The 21,818-nt window shown below is 32.0% G+C and overlaps 2 protein-coding genes across 3 annotated transcripts; one reads left to right on the top strand and one right to left on the bottom strand.

Annotated features, from left to right (window-relative positions):
* Window positions 1–243: 243 nt before the first annotated feature.
* On the bottom strand, window positions 244–4,498 carry LOC107481042 (glutamine synthetase nodule isozyme). Its single transcript, XM_016101251.3, has 10 exons — window positions 4,366–4,498; window positions 2,346–2,385; window positions 2,145–2,248; window positions 1,861–1,909; window positions 1,648–1,754; window positions 1,487–1,574; window positions 1,184–1,387; window positions 1,005–1,096; window positions 762–921; window positions 244–585 (listed from the first exon to the last, which is right to left on the bottom strand). The coding sequence occupies exons 1-10, from the start codon at window positions 4,437–4,439 to the stop codon at window positions 433–435; spliced, it is 1,071 nt and encodes a 356-aa protein (XP_015956737.1). The 5' UTR covers window positions 4,440–4,498; the 3' UTR covers window positions 244–432.
* Window positions 4,499–5,394: 896 nt separating this feature from the next.
* Window positions 5,395–12,611, top strand: LOC107481041 (uncharacterized). Of its 2 annotated transcripts, XM_016101249.3 has the most exons (13): window positions 5,395–5,810; window positions 6,106–6,309; window positions 7,086–7,231; window positions 7,803–8,068; window positions 8,492–8,589; window positions 8,743–8,890; window positions 8,966–9,405; window positions 9,919–10,433; window positions 10,528–10,588; window positions 10,704–10,982; window positions 11,538–11,799; window positions 11,992–12,308; window positions 12,413–12,611. In XM_016101249.3, exons 1-12 carry the CDS (start codon window positions 5,457–5,459, stop codon window positions 12,303–12,305), a joined length of 3,087 nt encoding a protein of 1,028 aa, XP_015956735.1. In that variant the 5' UTR covers window positions 5,395–5,456; the 3' UTR covers window positions 12,306–12,308; window positions 12,413–12,611. The 2 variants fall into 2 exon arrangements, with proteins under 2 accessions (XP_015956735.1, XP_015956734.1); XM_016101248.3 differs by having other exon boundaries at window positions 11,992–12,611.
* The last annotated feature ends 9,207 nt before the right edge of the window (window positions 12,612–21,818 follow it).

Genomic DNA, 21,818 nt, shown 5'->3' with positions numbered 1-21,818 from the left:
CACTTTTAATAATACGCTTTTAAATCAATAACAACCTCAAAATAAAAAACGTCTTTACAAAAAGATGAAATTGGCAACTTTATGGTAGCATCCCCCAAATAAATTACATATGACGTTGTGTAGCTGTGCTACTTAGTACTTACTAACCGTGATTTTGTTGATATTGGTCAACACAACACTGCTGGATAAAAAAATTTGACTACCATTTAACTTGGCGATCACAGCCAGAGGTAATGATGGAAACTCTAGTTTGCATAATCAGAATCATAACTGAAGCAGAATCTTTAGAGGAAAAAAAACCTATTATTATCATGAAAAGTTCATACCCTTTCAAACACTAAATGAAAAAGAGGAAACAACCATAAGCTTCTGTAGTCCAAAACATGCATGGATCGGATGCTAGCTAGTCCTAACACTTAGAATATAAAGAAATCACGGCTTCCAGAGAATGGTTGTCTCAGCAATCATGGAAGTGACAACATAAGGATCCATGTTAGAAGCTGGTCTCCTGTCCTCAAAATATCCCTTCCCTTCTTTCTCTGTGTCCCTTCCAACTCTAACGGAAGCACCTCGGTTTGCCACACCCTACATGCAATACATGGATTAATTAATAAAAAAAATAATTTTGTTGTCTATACTTTTAGATTTAGCTATCAATTCAATTTCTTTAGTCTAGTAATCTAACTATCTTTTTAATAAAACGTTAATAATAGGATCATCAAAATCCATGCATGTTTTCTTGTTATGTGATTATTAGTTACCCATAAGAAGGTTTTGATGTTTGCGGTCTCGTGCTTTCCGGTCAAGCGTCGCTCATTGCCTTCTCCATAAGCAGCAATGTGCTCACTGTGCCTCTTTCCAAGCTTCTCAATTGCCGTCTTTATCACTTCATACCCACCATCATTTCTCATCGACTTGGTGCTGAATCATAACAACAATGCAATTGTCACGCATAAAACCCCTTCAACACATTTACTTAATCCAATCTTAAGAGTTTAAGCAACCTGTAATTAGTGTGAGCACCAGCACCATTCCAATCACCCGTCACTGGCTTCGGGTCAAGGGAAAGCCGAACACCAGCGGCCTCAGTGATCCTCTGTCATACAACACAACTAGTTTTCAAAAAAGGTCTTAAATTTTGACTATAATTGCTATTGCTACTAGCTAGCATTATGCTACCTACCTCCAAAATGTAACGAGCAATCCACAATTGATCACCTGCGGTGATACCAACAGCAGGACCAACTTGGAATTCCCACTGGGCAGGCATGACTTCTCCGTTGACTCCACTGATGTTGATGCCAGCATAAAGGCAGGCTTTGTAATGGGAGTCAACCACGTCACGAGCAAAAGCCTTGTCAGCACCCACACCACAATAGTATGGTCCCTGTTAGAGCAACAAATTAAACACATTAAGCACTAGCAAGCTAAGGGAAAATCAAAGTAAGAAAAAGAAACACATATAATAAATGAAAGCTTATTATACCTGGGGTCCAGGGTAACCACCAACAGGCCACCCAACAGGCCAGTTAACCTCTTTCTGCATCAAGGTGTATTCTTGCTCAATTCCATACCTAACTCCAAACCATGTTGCAGTTAGTTATCAGTTCAAAGAAAAGTGATTTAATTCTGATATATATTTGCTACCAGGGCTCTTCAGCAGCAACTTCAGGATTGTTGAATATCTGTGCAGCACCGTGTCTCTTGTTTGTGGGAATTGGTTCTCCCGCAGGAGTGTAAGCATCACACATAACCTATATTCATTTACAATTTCTGCTTATAAATATTATATGGAAAATGGAAATATTGATGATGCGGTATAAAAAAATTAAAAAAATAATTCAAATGAAATAAACCCACCAGGATGTTCTCACCCCTTCTGAATGGATCTCTGAAAATGGCTTGTGGACTGTGGAAAAAAAGAACAAATTAACATTAACATTACAAGGCTGTGAAGATTTAAAAAAACGATCAATATTCAATTAAGGGTAATGTTGGGTATCTACCAAAATTAACTATTACTGTAAAATATATGTTAAAATATAAAATATATATTGAAAACGAGTTAAACATACGATGACTGATTTTGATGTACAATTAGTATTTTTGTTGAGGTAAATATACGATTAAAAATTAGGTCATACCATAAAATGACTTCACTATCTTGGCCAGGGGCTTGACCTGTGCTAGAACCATCATAGTTCCACTTGGGAAGTTTTGAAGGATCGTTAACTGGTTCTGGGAGCGTCTACATACCAAAATGGCAATTGACAATGATATTAATTAAAGGGAAACAAAATTATACATTCTTTAGTTCTTTTTTCCTAGAAGGAAAAGTAAATTACCCTTGCTTTGCTCCTGAGGTCCAATCCTGACCCACCAATCCTGGCGTAATGAAAACCAAGGCAGGTTTTAGAGTCTATCAAATTGGGAAAAGTTTTGCGATAACAAATCAGGGAGAACAAGCTAATGTATATGAAAGTGGGGTGATTATACCATTTATTTACTAGTTGTAGTAATAAGTTTGTAACAACGAATACAAAGCAAACACCGCAATATACAACCAAACAAGGGTGAGCAGAACATTTATTTTTCCGGATATGGAAACAAACAATCAAATACAATCAAGGTTCCTATACTTCCTAGTTTCTCATGAGTGAATGTTCGAAATGAATAATCAACGGAATGGAGCCTCTCTCTAAGTAACAATTCTGTTGATAGACCAAGATACTATGGGTGTAACGAAATAGCGATATTGTGCTGTAATGTGCAGTTATTTTAATTGAATTTTAAGTGCTTTTTATGCTTGGATTATATTGTAAGACACACTAGATTTTATTCCTCTTATTTTGAACTTGATAGTTCTATCTATTTTATTATAAGATATTTTTTATATTTTAAAGGCTTTCAATTTTTTTCCGAGACTAAGTTAAAATTCTCGATCACAAATGGGAGAAAGTTTCAAGATCCGAGTCTCGACTATACAAAAATAGTTGAGCCTTGTAAATCTAATAACACGCCACAAAACAAACAAAATAATTAAAAAAATGTTATTAAGATTTCAGTGAAATTTTAATCTCTTGTATACTCAACTTTTAGAGATACTAAAATGATTAAAATTTTGTGTACTCAGTACTGAAATTAGCCAAGAGAACCCGTCAAAACAGAAGAAAATATACAGCATAGTTTTCTCGTCAAACAAAAGTACAAAATACATGAAAATCTCAAATTCAACATATAACAACTTCCTAATTGTGACACATTACCATAGATCACATAGAAAAAATAAATACAAAAATAAAATGAAATTAAAAATAAAATAAACAAGGTTTTATGATTTTGGTACTCTTTACAATTTCATGAAAAAATTTAAAGTTTAATTACAATGTTATTTTCTATTCTTTTATCAAATTTTTAATTAAATCCTTATTCTTTTATTCTTTCAATTGAATTTCTATATTATGTTAGAATTTATTATTAAGTCTCTATAACGACGAAAATATTAAAATTAACAACATATTAAATAAAACGAATATGACTAACACTTGGAATGAATATTCTATTTTATTTAATAGAATATTCATTTGATTCCCATATTTTGCTAACCATAAAAATATGATATAGGAATTCAATTAAAAACAAAATGTAACTGAAAATTCGATAAAATTATAAAACTAACAGAATAATTAAATTAATTTTTAATTAGATTGTTTAACTTAAAAGTTTATAATTAAATCTCTATATTAAATAAAAATATTTAATCAACCACTAATAATCTTATTTGTTTTTAAAATAATTTACAATCTATCAAACATAAAAATAAGCATTTTACGAATATTTTTTATTTGTTAATAAAAAAACAATTAGCAAAAGCCAAAATGATTTTTTTATATAATATAAAATTTTAATTACAAACTTTTTTTAATTAGAAAGACTTAATTCAAAATTCAGAAAAATGATAGAATTCGAAAGAATAATTAAATCAATAAAATAACAAATGGCTCAGGAAAAACAGGGGTTGATCATGATGTTTTCCTAATGCTACAATAAAGTTAAAGATATCTGTGTGAGAAAAAGAAGCTTGGATCAAAATGTTCGTGGAGGGTGGAGAGAGTGGAAATGTTAGAAAAGATCCATTGCATGCATGGAGTATAATGTAGTGCAAATGAAAGATCAAGTGAGAGATCACCAAAAAGAAAAGGAAAAAGATGGCGATTATGAGAGTGATCAGAGTCCATGATATGATGAACATCAGTGCACAGAGAAAACATATCATTATTATCATGATTAAGAAAACAACAAAAAGATCCATAAACATAATTCAATTAAAAAGAAAAGAAAAGAAGAAGAGATACAAACACTTACCATACGTACTCAGCAATCACCTTATCGGTGACGTCAGAGAGGTTAAGGTTTATGAGATCTGATATGATTGTCATCTTCAAAATCAGATGTTGCTTCACAGGAACCCTTTTTTAATTCTCTGATTCAATGCTGGAACGTTCTGAGAACACTAGGCTTTATAATATCTCTGCCTAGTGCTTACATGGAATTTTAATAAAATATTTTTTTAACAACACTTTGAAATTTATAATTATTACAGTTACAATTTTTAATAAAAAAAAATAAACCACATTTTAACGAGAGCTTAGGATCTGAAAATCTTACCTGTCGTACGTATATCCAATGCTCGTGTTTTTTCTATGGTTAATATTAGGTGGGAAAATATCAAATAACACAATCAATGGTTAGAAAAAAAAAAATCAATGGTAATAATAAGTAATAGTTATTATTATTATTATTATTATTATTATTATTATTATTATTATTATTATTATTATTATTATTGGTGGGCCATTTCAGAGAATCAAAGGTCTACTTGGGAATTTTTTGGAAAAGAACCTGAATAGGTGGTTTTCACCTAACGAATATGTCAGTTTTGGTATGAATGGGATATTATTTGACCTTTATTTGGAATTTGGAATCTAGGGAATTCATTGCTTTTAAAATTGTTTCCATTAAGTTAAATGTTTTTTTATTGTCAACAGTATTTTCTAATAAATTACTGCATACATACAAGGTGAGCTTGGAATCCTTAATACAATGCTTAAAATGAGGAGTGAGGTGAGTAGTCTACTAACTCAAGTTGGTTTGTACTGTGTCCCTTTACTCGGTGTTCTCGTTTTTGTAATAGATAAGTGGGTCTGCAATCTGCTATGGCCCCTATAGAACAGGCCCATTAACATATTTTGTAGACTCTTCTGATTGCACAAAAAGAAAAACTGAAAAAGTAATAGATCACCAAAAAAAAAAAAAATAATGACCAAAAAGAAGTAAACTAATAAGTTTGAAAAACTCTTTGACTCCCGCTCAAATTCAAAACCAAAACTCACCGATCGCGACTGGGTATCCTGTCAAGAATTCACAACTCAGATCCTCAACCACCACCACCACCAATGGAGGAGAACAACCGTTTGGAGCAGAAAATAGCCGGAATTCTCAACGACGCTCGAGCCTCGTACGCCACTCACAACCGCAAGCTCAAGGAGCTCTCACTACTCCGATCCAAGTCCTCCTCACTCTCCCTCTTCTTCTCCGCATTCTCCAAAACCCTAACCCCGCTTTTCGACTTCCAGAGGCGCCTCGCCCCTGCCGAGCGCACTGTTGCCTTCGTCTCTGCTTTCGCCGCTGCTCGTGACCCAGCTGCAGACTCTGACGAGTTCCTCGACCTCTTCCTCAGGTTCCTACTCCTCGCTGCACCTTCCGCTAACAAGACCGCCAGGTTTCGTGCTTGCCAGATTGTCTCTGAGGTAACGGACTCTCCAAATTCTGAGTTCCAATTCTGAAAAAAAAAACCGTCAAAAGTGATTGAGCTAGATGCAAAATTTTGAGCGGACTCTCCAAATTCTCTGAGTTCTAATTCTGCTAAATATAGTCACTTCACACGAAGAAATCATTTTTAATTAAATTATATTATTGCAAAAAGCAAAATATATGAGACTCAAGTTTAGGTATGTGGAATTGAACAAACACCAACTGTGGTCAATAACTATTTTCTTGATACTTCCATTGTTGTTAAGATTTGAATGAAATTTGATTTTGTAGATAATATTGCTGCTACCGGATGATGCAGAAGTGAGTAATGATGTGTGGGATGAAGTGATTGAGTGCATGAAGCTGAGGGTACGGGACAAAATTCCTGGGGTGCGCGCATTTGCCATCAGGGCGCTTTCTCGCTTTGTGAATGACACTGCAAACAGCGATATCCTCGATTTGTTCCTCGAGCAGCTTGCCTTGGAGCAGAATGCGGTGAGTGCCCCAACTGGATTCGGTGAATATATTTACATATTCCTTGTCCAATATCAAGTTTTCTGTTTTATCTTCTAGCATTTAGATACAGTAGATAGACATCCAAATATGCAAGCTCCATATTCTGTAGATGATTAGCTCCTCATATTAGCACGGATTTGCAGTCTTATCGTGAACCTCTTTCAATTTGGAAGATATCACATGTTGGTGATTTATAAATCATAGGCTAATATGATAATCTCATCTTGTTAGAGTCTAGCTGACCTGTCAGTGTCTTAAATGTTACCAATTATGGGTAAAGTATTAAATTGGTCCCTTACGTTTGGGTGTAATCCTGTTTTAGTCCTTAAGGTTTAAAGTGCCTTATTTGAATCCAAAAAAGTTTCATTTAGCTTCAATGTAGTCTCACCGTGAGGTCAAAGTTAAATAATTAATGGAATGTCCTACATGACAACAGTATAAGAACAAGATCGATAATTTGGAGAACAAGTACAACCTCCAGAGGCACAGAATCAACTGTAGATGCATCAATACTCATGGTGGGACTAAATTGAAGCTAAATGAAACTTTTTTGGATTCAAATAAGACATTTTAAACCTTAAGGACCAAAACAGAATTATGTCCAAACGTAGGGTACCAATTTAGTACTTTACCTTACCAATTATTTTTTGAATATCCATTGAAAATGTCTGCATGAAACATTTTGTGATCTTAGCCACATCTTAATCTTATTTTTATATAGGTCTTCCTGCTATTAATTGTGGAAAACCATGCAGGATGTTCGCAAGATGATTGTGTTGTCTTTGCCCCCTTCTACTGCAACCTCGCAAGTTATCATTGATTGCACCTTGGATGTGAGCGAATCTGTACGCAAAGCTGCATACTGTGTTTTAGCTAATAAATTTCCTCTTCAAAGCTTAAGGTAAAATTCGGTTCAGTAATAGAATTCTATTTCTATCCTGATCCTTCTACCTTGTACTATAAATTTGTTTTTCCTCCCTCAGAGATCCACTAACTTGTGGCTGTTTTCACTTTTAGCTGTAAGTTCCACCGTTGGAATTTCTTCAGCTGCTGAAAATTCAATTGCTAAAAACTGCTGTACTTCCAATGTTCTATGTATTAGGGTCTTTTGAAAATTTTCATATGTTGGCACCTACGGAAACTAATGGATTGATACACACTATTTGAATACAAACTTTTCTAATATTATGTGTAAGAAAAAGAAACGAGTGGATAATAATTCATATGTAATTAAAATGTTAGACACTATGGTTAGTTAGCAACGGGACTCAGCTATATAACAATTAGTATAAACTTTGTCTTATGCCTTTGACCTAGTCAATTTGATAATTTATAATGTTATTCATAATTACAGCTGTTAAAGGTGGACATCCTACTTCAAAAGTTGCAGTCCTGTCAAATATTTTTATCATTTTGAATTTACGAAACAACTGCTTGCTAACCTTTTCCATTCGTTTATCTGCTTTCTGTAGCATTAAGCTCAGGACAGTAATTCTTCAGAGAGGACTTGCTGACCGATCTGTTGCTATCTCGAAAGAATGTTTCAAACTCTTGAGAGATGAATGGCTCACTAATTGCTGTAACGGTGATCCTTTAGAACTTCTCAAGTTTCTTGATGTTGAAACCTATGAATCAGTTGGTGAGACTGTTATGCAAACGCTTCTAAAAGCTGATTTAGTAAAGCTACAGAATGGTGCAAGCATTCAGCAGTATATATCATCTGGTGATGCAGAGGATGGTGAGCTTAGCTTCTTGAAGTTTGAGTTGTTTTCTATGTTTCATGTAAAGTGTTGAGTCACTATTTGATGAACTTATGAATATTTAAAATATAGATTGATATATTTGTCATATGACGATAATTGCTTAGCTTAAGTTTTCATGAATGTCTGATATGTTGTTCAATTGTTCATGAGGTCAAATGTTTTGAGAAAAGATTTATGTAATAGTTTTGTCAAATCCATGGTGACTAAGATGTTGCCATTTCTCTATCTTATACTTGTACGTTACTGTCTAATATCACAACACCTGGAATTTGTTTTCTTGATCTTGAATGCCATATCAGAACTTTCCTATTCATAGTTAGCCGCTAATAAAACAATAGTTAGGTTCAAACCTTGCTGGCTGTTGTATAGCTTGCTTTATTGTTTATCATATTATGTAGGGAATTCTATGCACTGCGCACCTAGCATTCAGCTGATAGAAGCAGAGGCTTCTCTTTACTGGAGAACTGTATGCCAGCATTTGCAGTCAGAAGCACATGTGAGTTAAAAGGCATAGTTTATTTTTCTTCTTATCTTATAAGTGCAACCCAACAAAGCAGTGGAGTCATGTTTTATCACACTTTTGTTTAATGCATATTTGTGGTTATATCCAAAAATATGTTCGAACAACTAATGATTCGTGCCCCATTAGGCCAAAGGCTCTGATGCCGCAGCCACAATGGGCACCGAGGCAGAAGTTTATGCAGCTGAAGCATCAGACAAAAATGACCTTCTGGAAAAAATTCTTCCTGCAACAGTTGATGATTATATAGACCTGGTCAGAGCTCATATTAATGCTGGTGAGTATGAATTTGTGGTTGATTCTAGTAGTAATAGTACACCAAATTAATTCTTGATCTAACATACATCATCAGGATCAATTCATCGTTTTACATGCCGGCAGCTACTTCTGCTTGGTGCCATGTTCAATTATTCTGATGCTACAAATAGGAAGTCTGCTAGTGCATTTCTGCAGGAGCTGCTGCACAAGCCTCCTGAGCATGAGATTGATAATGAAGGGAACGTGGTTGTCATTGGAGATGGATTAAGTTTTGGTGGAGACAATGATTGGGCTCAAGCAGTGGCCAGATTGGCAAGGAAAGTCCATGCTGCACTTGGTGAATTTGAAGAAGTTGTTCTTGCTATCATAGAAGAGCTAGCTCAACCTTGTAGGGAGAGGACAGCAGATTATGTGCAGTGGATGCACTGTCTTTCTCTTATTGGCCTTTTGCTGAGACATGCAAAGTCAATGCGCTTGCTTCAGGGCAAGGCTATTGAACCAGATGAACTACTCCAGTCTTTACTGCTCGCCGGGGTAAAAATTTGTTTCATAATCATATCTCCCCGTTAACATGCATGTTTGAGCCACTTTATAACAGCTAGAAATGATACTTGCGTGTGGTTCTTCACTTGCATGACTCTATAACACTCTATTATGTTCAGGAATTGGACTGATCCCTTTCAAGAATAATAAAGGTGTTAAAATGGTGAGAAGTATGACGTGCAAAAATACTATTAAAATGAAGCTAGGAATCTATTCTCTATTGTGAATATATAGTTGAATAGCTCATTCATTCATGCAATTTCTTTACTTCCATTCCTCATGCCTGAACGAACTATGATAGCTATAGTACTAAATATTGATTTGACGTTTATTAAATCAAATTATATATGAACTTGGTAATGTATAAATAGGAATTAACTGTGCTATGAACAATTTCTTGCTATTTAGAAAATGGCCTTGTGTTCCAAATAATCAAATACTGGTAGATCTTGCTTTATTGCATTGGTTTATAAGTACCTACTACTGTTTACATGAAACGCACAGGCCAAACATGCTCACTTGGATGTGCAAAGGATTGCTGTCAGATGCCTTGGCCTTTTTGGGCTTTTGGAGAGGAAACCACGTGCAGAACTTCTGAAACAGTTGAGAATTTCATACATCAAAGGTCCACATCCAATTAGTGTAGAGGCCTGTAAAGCGTTAATTGATCTTGGGATGTGGCATGGCCCTCAAGAAGTCGACAGGGTGTTAAATCCCCATATATCATCCAAGATTACCTCTGAAAAGAGGAGTTTTAGTCCTGTGAACTTTTCTGATTTGGAACGGGATTTGGATGTCGATACGCTTGATCTCTTATTTGGTGGATTTGAAAATGATGACTGGGCTGATTCTTTAACTGGCAATGAAGATGAATGTGTTCATGCCGTTCTTGGAGAGGGGTTTGCAAAAATTCTTCTCCTGAGTAACAACTATCCAAGCATATCGCCTTCTTTGCATCCTGTGATTTTATCTAAGCTCATTTACTTATATTTCAGGGATGTGTCGGATCATCTGCAGAGGTTGTAACTGTTCTTCTAGTCTCCCTTTCCCATTTTGTACTATTCCTGTCCTGTGCTGGTAGCTAATCGAGATTCTTTTTCACTCTTTGGACAGGTTGAAGCAATGCTTGTCTGTGTTTTTTGAGCACTACCCATGTCTCTGTGCTAATCATAAGGCAAGCATAGTGACAAATCATATCTTTGGTGCTGTAAATTAAATATCATTCTTTATTTTTTGCGTAACTTTTGAATGTCGTGACTAATGCCCTGGTTATTGTTTCAATAATGCAGAGTTGCATATCCAAGGCTTTCATTCCAGTAATGCGTTCAATGTGGCCTGGAATTTATGGCAATTCAGGAGGATCTTCTTTTATGGTGTCCCAGATGCGTAAGCGCGCAGTTCAAGCTTCACGTTTCATGCTGCAGATGATGCAGGTTCCCTTATATGTTAAAGAGACTCAACCAGAGAGTGAAAATGGAAGTACAGAAATGCCACAAATCATTGATCGTTGTTCAGAGGTTCCGTTTGATTGTGGTGAGGAGGGTCTTGCACTACGCATTGCCATAGAGGTACGAGTCCTTAAATTTGATGTTAGTTTAATATATGCTAAGACTTGTCTTTGTTCACGTAGCATGCCATATTAAGGCTGCAGCTTTGTATTAATTGTGTTGGTAGTGCTAGAATTCTTCACCTACCATGACATGAGGGCTGCACCTTTGCATGAAACGCTACTAGTGAGATACATTGTCTTAAATATTAATAAGCAAAAGTATATTTTTTTCTTTCCTTGGAAATTAATCTACCCTAGTGAAAAACTAGGTCTAAGGATGTGAAAATTCTAATGAAGGCTCTCCCGTAAACTACAAGAAATTAGCAAGTTTATAGGATATATCAAAACTACTCCAACTGACTGATGCTTTTGATGATGTTTAATGCTCAAAATCCAATAGCCATCAATATTTTCTAAAGCTAGTCGAGTTCAGTGGTATTCAATAGACTGAAGGGAAAACTATAACTTGATGAATGAAAATGGCATAAAAGGATTTCATATTTGATGGCTTAGTGAGAGTATTGCATAAATTCTTCTTTGTCCTCCTGTTCTCTCACTGTCTAACCTTGTTTAGGTCACAAGCTTTCACTCGAAGAAGACAGCTGCTGAGAAGTCATATGTATCGGCACTTTGTAGAATACTTGCATTGCTTCAATTTCGGTTATCGGAACAAGGGCCAATAAAGTTGATGAGGAGACTTCTAAGTCGTACGGTTGAATGTGTATCCACAGAGAAGGATCTTGTAAAAGAATTGAACCGCCTGGCTGAGCATCTCATGACAGCAGATAGGCAGCCAGATCAGGAGTTCTTGCAAGATGAAGTGAATCTCATTTTGGGTAATACATTTTTTCTTTCCTCATGTTAGATGTCTACATTGTGTGTATGGTTTTTAATATGCTCATTTGTATTCCTTATTTGCCTATTCACTATCTTACTATCTTATCTGACCAAGGGCATTGTATTAGGCAGTTTTAAAACTTAAAAGAAGTGTTAACTCATGCTCCTTCTGCCACTTTTCTTTTTTGAAGGTAAATTGGAAATTGACTTCAACCTAGATCTAGATGGTTCTGTTGCTATGCCACAAACACCAGCTGCAGCCTCGACTAGAACCCGTGTTTCTAGGAGAAGGGTAAGGATTGAGGACGATGATTCTGATGAATATTCACCTGCTTTTGCTGTTCCTGCTACCCAACAAACTGTCCGAAGTCGTTCGCAGAGAGCAAGTAAAACTGTAGCAATGAGCAAGATGTCTGCAACCAGATCAGTCAGAATTGATGAAATTGAAGAACAAGAGGAAGAAGACGACTCTGATGTAACATCTGAGGACTCTGATGAATACTGATCAGTTAAGTGAAACTTTTTGTTGATACGTCTTGTGGCCCTTCCTTTGTTATTATTAACACATTTATGTTGTTGTTGTACTGTAATGTCTAATTATCTAGATTTCAGGTTTTGTACAGAAGAGCGCATCAGTAGTCTGGCTTGCATTTGCTCACAAGCCAATAGGGTATTAGTATTATATTCAGTTGGGGTGAATGAAATTCTCCTGTTTGGCAATTATGGGTAACTCCATTATCCATCTGTTGCCCATTATTTGAACGAGCTTTCTTGTGAATTTGTTATTGTATGATATCAGTGTGTGTTAGTAGTTGGAAAGAAGCAAATGACTTATCTCAAGTATGTATCTCCATTGCAAACCATGACATGTTCAACCTATGTGGACTAGTATGTATATCTTGAAGAAAAATGGTGTGCCAAACTATCGAATTATGAAAGATTCGTTTACATGGACATCTTAACATAGAAACTTCTCCGACATCTATATGGTGCTTCATTTGGGTGTAAGTTCTTAAATATCAGCTGGTAAACATGTCCCTTTTATCATGGCAAATGCTATTCCAAGAGCCCGGCAAAACAACTCTTGCGACAAGCTTGTGATTTTTGCACGGTTGTGTTAAGCAGAAATTGAATTGAATCTATATTCTACACAGCTTGCATGAGGTGTGTATGACACCTCGTGCTTTTACCCGGATCGTGTGACTGTTTAAGTTGTGTAGAATGTAAATTTAATTCCCATTTCATTGTAGAGCTTGTGCAAAAGTACATGTGAATCAATTGTCGCTCACATACCGTAGACACTCATTATGATGTTTAGTCCCAATTAAGAAGCGCTGATTTATCACTTAAGCTAAAGTAGCTAGCTTTTTTTTTTAATTATATTGGATGAGAACTAAAGCTACCAGCTTGATTGTCGTTGTTAACCAATATGAACCCCTTTTTTTTTGGAATTCAGTAATATTATGGTTGGTTTGAGCTCATCAAGAGACTAAGTTACGAATCATTCTGAGACATTAGAATTTGGTTAAGTTCAGAGCAAAAAACGAAAAAGATGTCAGAGTTTGACCGAGAAAAGAGGTTGTTGAGTTGGCAACTCAGCAACTGGCAAGTAATAAATAATAAGGAAAAAGATAGATAGATCTCTGATTTTTTAAATTTTTGACAAATACATCCCTAACAAAATTTAAATATAAAAAGTGTCACTGACTTTAATAAACGAAGGACAATTTAGTCATTCTGTCTATTTGCCTCTCATACACCAAACGGAATTAGCTGATGTGGCTGAAACGGTGTCCAGATGTCCGTTACGGTGCCACGCTAGAAGGGGAATAAAGTTCGAAGGACAAATAAGTCATTGACTTCATTTTGCAAATAAAGTTCGAAGGACAAATAGGTCATTGAGAATTTTTTTTCATTATCCTTCTATTATGTTTCTATTATGAGAATTTAGTTTATAAAATTATGCTTGTATTTTGAAATCTAATTAACTTGTTGTATTCTACAATTTAAATTATTTGTATTAAAATTGCAGAAATTGGGCTTGTTCTGTTTCTATTTTTTTCTTAAATTGCATTAGTTCAGTTTTAGTACATTTGTGTATTATATTAGAATTTGTTAAATTGCATTAGTTCAGTTTTCATTATACCAATGACATTAGTTAGCATCAGTTCATTTATGCATCAAGTTTCTTAAATTGCATTAGTTCAGTTTTAGTGCATTTGTGTATTATATTAGAATTTGTTAAATTGCATTAGTTCAGTTTTCATCATACCAGTGGCATTAGTTAGCATCAGTTCATTTATGCATCAAGTTAGCATTAGTTCATTTATGCATTACTCATGTATTAAATTAGCATTAGTGCATTTGCGTATTATATTAGAACTAGTATTTTTATCCATAATAACATTACGAGAATAATTTTTTTTAAATTATAGTTCACTTTGTTCTAACAGTATAAATTATGCATGACACAAAAGATTTATAAAATCAAACTACTTTTACAAAAAAGTCGTAAGTTGACAAAAGTTTCCGACTAAGAAGACCAAGATATCCGCAGATAAAAAAAATTAAATAATAAGAATTTTAGTTATTATATTTAAATGAAAAAGTCTAATTTTTTATTAATAATTAATTTTAACATTCGTTATCTAAAATTTAAAATAATTTAATGTGTATACTTTTACATTTAAAATATTTTAATTGTAAAAAAATATCAAATGACATATTTTGATTTGTCAAATTACTAATATAAAATATAATTATATATAGAGTAAAAATAGTAGAGAGAAATATAAAAATAGAAAGAGGTAGATGAAAATTTAGGAAAGGAGTTTATTAATTTTGAAAAAAAATTTCTCAAGGACCTATTTGTCCTTTGAACTTTATTTGTAAAATGACGTTAAGGACTTATTTGTCCTTCGAACTTTATTTTCCTTTCAGCGTGGCACCGTAACGGACACCTGAACACCATTTCAGCCACGTCAGCCAGTTCCATTTGGTGTATGAAAGAAAAATAGACGAAAAGACTAAATTGTTCTCCATTTATTAAAATCAGGGACTTTTTTGTATTTAAATTTTATCAGGAATGTATTTGTCAAAAATTTAAAAAATCAGGGACTTATATGTCTTTTTTCCTAAATAATATAAAGTAAAATTCGTTTTTAGCCTTTCTTCATTTTCAGACAATTCGCACCTGACAATTGAAATTGACAATCCGTTTTTTCCCTTTCATTTCATTAGACGCATGAGTCTTTTTGTGAGATTTTCTAGCAAAATAGAAAATACTTACGTGATTTGTGTGACTTAACTTCTCCTATTCTATGTAGATAATAATCATATTATTGGAACCATTTAATCTCTACATAGTCATAAAAATAACGTCGTACAAAAAAATTAATGAAAAATTTCACCATCAGAATTGATTTGAAAGAGACATAATAATCCACTCATAATAATTCGAACAAACAAAGAGGTTAAGCTAAGAAGCTATCTTTTTCCTTTGATGACCATATTACTTGTATTGTAGCAGTTACCTGCTAGCTTGTAATTTGCAAGAATTGTGTTTTATAATGTGAGTGGATTATTGTATCTCTTTCAAACCAATTCTATGTTTAAACTTTTTATAAGTCTTCTCGTGCAATGTTATTTTGATGATTGTATATAAACTAAATTACCTTAATAAAATGATTATTATTTACGTAGGATGGTAGAAGCCATGTCATATAAGTTAAGTCATGCATAAGTATTTTTTGTTGTTTTTTATCAAAAAATTTAACAAAAAGAATTATTCGTCTAGTGAAATAAAAAGATAAAAGGCGAATTGTCATTTTTTAATAATTAGAGCGCAAGTTATCTAAATTGAAAAAAAAAAAAAAGACAAGAGTCAAAAAATAATTTTACTTTATAATATAAAAATTTTAAAAGGGAACAAATCCTGATGATTGAACTCTTTTCTATTCTTTGAAAAAAGAACAATCTTACGATTATGGTTATTCGGTTAATTTAAAAAAGAAAAACTTATGAGATATGAACAGATTAAATAACACATTTGTCATTGTCATCATGTAAAAGAAGGAAGACATAAACATTTCTTCATATTATTAGGGAATTTTCTTTTAAGGTTTATTATACTTATTTTCTTTTGAGGTTTAGTGAGCCTTTGTGCCCTTGTCTATTACTACGCTGAAGTCCTTATTCGTGAAAACAAATAATAACTAATTATTTGAGAAAATTTATGATGCTCCACTAGCTCCCAAATCCTAATTTAATGCAAATCTGAATGATGAATGGACCGAATTTAAACACCCATACCCAATGATGTATCTACCCCCGGCCGTGGTCCCAAATCATAAATGTCATCATGCCCTCTTTCAAGTATTAACTAAGACCAACTAACCAGACAAGAAAATTATGCAACCCCTCCCACAAATTCAAAGTTCTCGGATAAATGAAGTGGATAATATATATCAGTGTTTATTATATTTTGCTGAGCTTGGCAAAAAACAATTCTATAAACTTGTTGTGTCTTCAACCTAAGGCTTATTATTATTATTATTTTATTAGTTAATAGTTATTACTTATTACTAGTGGTGGATGTCATGGAGAGCACACCATCCTAACTCGATAAAGAGGAAAATCTTAAACCCTCCCAAGTCCCAACCATTTCTTTGTGGGAAATATACCCATTTTTGTGCTTAATAAAGTGTAAGGTTTTCAAGGATAAGGTTAAATCTTTTTTTTTTCCTTAAAGATAAATATTATTTTATTATTATAAAATAAGGTTGTTTCAATAAGGAAATAAAAAAGAAGTTGAATATTTTCAATTATCATCAAATACGATTGGAAGACAAATAGCTTAAGAAAGAATAAAGTAAGAATAAAGAAAAATTAGCAGCATCCATCAGGTATGATTATTGAGTTCACGCATTAAACTGTTGGCTTCTTGCACTATTTTTAATGCTGGGCTTATTAGCTTCTCAAAAACACATCTATTTCTAACTTTTCAAGTATTCTAATACAGTATCGCGATGAAAAGGATCTTTTGTTTACCTTCGATTTGAATTGCTGTCCAAAATAAAATTCGTTGTCACTAATTGAGAAAGGTCAATAAATGAAAGAAAATGATGTCACTAAGATTGATTTGGTAGAAGAAAAGAAAAGGAGAGGGGGTAATTAACACATTTTGGTATTTGAAGTTAAAAATGAACAAATTAGGAAATATATCAGGATAAGTTGGTCAATAAAAACATGCCAAGTCCTTAATAAATGAAGTCCCACTCTTTTGTTTAAAGTAGTCTTTGGAAATAGGAAATTAATCATTCTTACAATTATTTAGGATGTGAGGGAGGGCATTGACCTGATCTATCTATTTTTCCGAAGTCTTATTTAAATGGACAATATAGGCCTTCTACATGCAACGTGTGGTCCCCCATGTTTAGCCATTTCGTTTTCTTCTTTCTACTACGACTTTAATAAAGGTTATGGTACCAAAAGTGAGTAACTGAAAACCCAATCTCAAAACGAAAACAACCACAAAAACGAACAAGGAGGCAATAACGCTTTAAGTATCCCTTACGTGTAAGTAACCGTTCTTTGGAAATATGTCACCTAGTTTCACTGAATTTTGTGGTTTAATTCAATTTGAATGTTGAATAATGATAGATATTTGTTGGAAAAATTAACTTTGAACGAAAACGTAGACAAAAAGGCCTAAACTTAATTATCGAGCGAGAAGGTAATATACTTAATATAAAATAAAAAAGTGTGAATATAATATTATCATTGAATATAGTAGCTTAATATATAACATGCTGCAACCTTCAATGAAGGCATCAAATCTAGGGTACACATGGGGTGCTATAACAGAAAGAGTTTGGTGTGTTATATTCTATTGACTAAACTATATGAAACTCAACGCTCTCATATCATCATACCTAATTTCTCTTGAGCTTGTCGGGGGCACTCACTGATTAGGCATATATTTATTTATTTATTTATTTATAATAATGGTGCTATCTGACTAGAACATTTTAATGTAGTAATTTACACTTTATAATTGCGTCACGAAATTGTAAGGAAACAGTGAAAGCAATATGCCCCACTAGAAAAGAATCTTACCCCCAATATTTAGAGAATAGTGCTCTTTATTTTTATTTTATTTTTTTCACTTTTTTCTTTTTACGTACAAGAGTTTAGTTTGGGGGGTAAATTAAATGTCTCTTGTTAGGGGGTTGTATTTCCACATCTGATCTATAATTTACGGATATAATTTGAACTGTCCTCTAATAAAATTAGATCATGAATATCATATTTGTATTTACAAATCCAATTTGTATATCCGTAGATCCTTACAAAATAATAAATAAATAAATAATTGTATATATTTTTTATTTTAATTAATAATTATTATTTATATATATTATATTTTTTATTGTTTAAGAAAAAATAGCTTAACAATATTTTAGAAGTAAATACATTTAAAAGAGTGAAAAATTTATTATAATAAAAAAATAGGTTTTGTTTTTTAATAAAAATAATTTTTTTAATATATTTTTTGTTTTGCATATTACCTGATCCATAAATATAAGGATTGAATATGATCATATTTTAGAATAAAAGTGCCAATATAAAATTTGATTCAATTCAATGAGTTTAGTGCATAATAGATCGAGATTTTAGTTATATTTGATCCAATTTGTAAATATTCATTTCGCTAGTTAATCAGAATAAAAGAGACATCTCAATTCCCTTTAGAACCTTTGGTTAAATTACTTGTTTAAATTGCATAGACTTGGTGTTAGTTGGAATTGGCTTATTTAAATAGAAAAAGTAAATTTTACAAAAAATAAAATATTTTTATTAAGTTTTAAACATGTTTGGATGGATCTTTTAAAAAAAGTACTTTCATTAAAAAAATATTTATTTTCTTTCAAAAACCAATAATATCTTATTTTTAAAAAATATAGAAGCAAAAGACGTTTTTAATATTTAAAATTTTCTTTTAAAAATTTATCTAAATCTAAAATAGTTTTTGTCTATTAAAAAAATTTCTTAAATAAAAAATATTTTTTAAAAACCATTCAAGCGTATCCTTAATTTTGGTATCATTTGCATATATAAAAAAAGGTTAAGTACGATTTTGGTTTTTAAGGTATAGGTTGAAATTTTTTTTATTTTTAATTTTTTTTGCATACAAAAATCATCTCTAAGATTTAAAATCATCTTTTTATTTAAATATTAAAATTTTAGACCAAATTATCCATAACAAAAAAATTATAAAATAAAAAAATAAGACAAAGAGAGTGTTTCTACTCCTACGAGAGGGGAAGGGAAGGAGGAAAAGGGGGAAGGGAAGAAGAAGAAGAAGCTGCCGATCCATGATCCACTTCTGCCTCCGCTTCTGCTGCCAGTTCCGTACGATTTTGGTCCTTGCGATTTTAAAACCAAGTTAAATTTTTGGGACGATTTTAAATGCAAAAAAAGGTTGGAGACAAAAAAATTTTCGGCTTAATACCCTAAGAACCCAAATCATACTTAACCTTATAAAAAATATTTAAAAAATAATAAAAAAATTTAAAATAATTTATTTTATATTATTTAATTATTGTTAGAATAATTAAATAATATTTGTTGAGTTTGAGAAAAGCAACAATACTAAATTGATGATGACTAACATTATAATTTTAGGTTAAAAGTCTTAAAAATATTTGTGATATGTGTGTTTTGTGCAAAAAATAAAAAACAGACCCAATTACAAAATTCAACATTAACTCTCTTTTCTAATCCGTTATCATTGTGCTTTAAACTCCAACCAAACAATCACTTCTCTATTCTAATTGTTACCCACATAAATAATCTTAAATCAAAGTTAGAAAATTTTACAAGCAAGCAAAGAAAGAAAAACTCAATTTATAGTTCCATCAAAATATAAAAGGTAATCACCAAAATCCAAACAACAAAGAAGAAAGAGAAAGAAAATTCAGATGCTAGTGCCAAAAACAAAATCAAATCAAATATTCAATCAGAAGAAAAATATGCATAGCATTTTATATTTGTGCTGCCATTCTAGCTTATTGAAGCTGCCCTCCTCGTGCATGCACTATTCGAGTTAGAAGAAGAAAATAAAGATTGTGAATTTCTCCTATAAATTAAAGGATCACATTAAAATTTGGAGCCAAAGAATGAATTAATAGTTCATATTGTTGAAACAAAAATAAGATAAAAAGAAAAGAAAGTAATAAAGTAACGATTCAAACTAACCTTAATTACTACTGCTGTCCAATCTCTTCTCTATTTTTCTGTTCTGAATTTTGAGAAAAAAGAACAAAATCAAATATCTTTAACCAAGCTCAAATTTTGAAAATTTTATTCTTATTTAAAAGGGTAAAGGCTACTAATTGAAATAAGAAGAGTGAACATACTGTTTGGGTCTTCATAATCTTCGAGCTTAACCTTCTTCTTCTTCATGGTTTTATATTGAATTTATATTCTTCAGTTTTTATCTTTCTTCTTTTTCATTGCATTCGCAAATCTAATTTGTATATCCGTAAATTCTTACAAAATAATAAATAAATAAATAATATGTTGTATTTGTATTTTATTTATATTTTATTTTAATTAATAATGATTATCCATATATATTGTATTTTTTTGTTAAAAAATATTAGTTTAACAATATTTTAGAAGTAAATATATTTAAGAGTGAAAAAAAGAATTTATTATAATAAAAAATAGGTTTTAATTTTTAATAAAAATAAGTTTTTTTAATATATTTTTTGTTTTGCATATTATCTGAGAATAATAAAAGTGCGAATATGAAATCTGATCCATCTTAATGAGTTTAATGCGGATCGGATTGAGATTTTGGCTATATTTGATTCGATAAGCAAAATTATAAATATTCATTTTTCTGGCTAATTAGAATAAAAAAGACATCCCAATTTCTTTTAGAACATTTGATTAAATTACATGTTTAGGTTGCATAGACTTAGTGTTAGTTTGGATTGATTTATTTGAGTGAACAAAATATTTTTATTAAATTTTAAACATGTTTAGATGCATCTTTTAAGAAAAGTACTTTTATTAAAAAAATATGTATACTTTTTCTAAAGCCAACAATATCTTATTTTTAAGAAATATAGAAGCAGAAGACGTTTTTAATATTTAAAAATATTTTTTAAAAATCTATCTAATATTAGAATAATTAGATAATATTTGGTGAGTTTGAAAAAAGCAACAATAATAATTTGAGGATGACTAATATTATAATTTTAGGTTAAAAACTAAAAAATATTTGTAATGTGTGTGTTTTATACAGAAAATTAAAAACAGACCCTATTACAAAAGTCAATATTCATTCTCTTCTCTAGTCCGTTATCATTATGCTCTAAACTCCAATCAAACACTCACTTTTCTCTTTTGATTGTTACCTACGTGAATAATCTTAAATCAAGGTTAAAAAATTTCAAAAGTAGTAAAGAAAGAAAAGTTCAATTTATAGTTCTATCAAAATAAAAAAGATAATCACCAAATTCAAACAATAAAGAAAAAAGAAGAAAATTCAGATGAAAGTAAAAATCAAATCAAATGTTAAATTAGAAGAAAAATCATCAGCATAATATTTTTATCTTTGTGCTACCATTCTAACTTGTTGAAGCTGTCTTTCTCCTGTATGCAGTAAGAAAAAAAAATGAAGGTTGTGTATATCTACTATAAATTAAAGGTCACAATTAAAATTTGGGACCAAAGAATGGATTAATGCTTCAAATTGTTGAAACCAAAAGAAAAAGGAAGAAAAAGAAGCAGCGAGATTAGGATTCAAGCTAACTCTAATTATTGTTGCTGTCCCATCTCTTATCTGTTTTTCTGCTCTAAATTTTGAGAAGAAAAACAAAGTCAAATGTGTTTAACCAAGTTTAAGTTTTAAAAATTTTACTCTTATTTAAAAGGATAAATGGCCAAAAATTGGAGTAAGGACAGTAAACACACTATTTAAGTCTTCATAGTTTTTGAGCTTAAC

Source organism: Arachis duranensis, chromosome 3 (genome assembly GCF_000817695.3).
Source record: "Arachis duranensis cultivar V14167 chromosome 3, aradu.V14167.gnm2.J7QH, whole genome shotgun sequence".
NCBI lineage: Eukaryota > Viridiplantae > Streptophyta > Magnoliopsida > Fabales > Fabaceae > Arachis > Arachis duranensis.
This window is presented reverse-complemented; position numbering and strand designations above follow the sequence as displayed.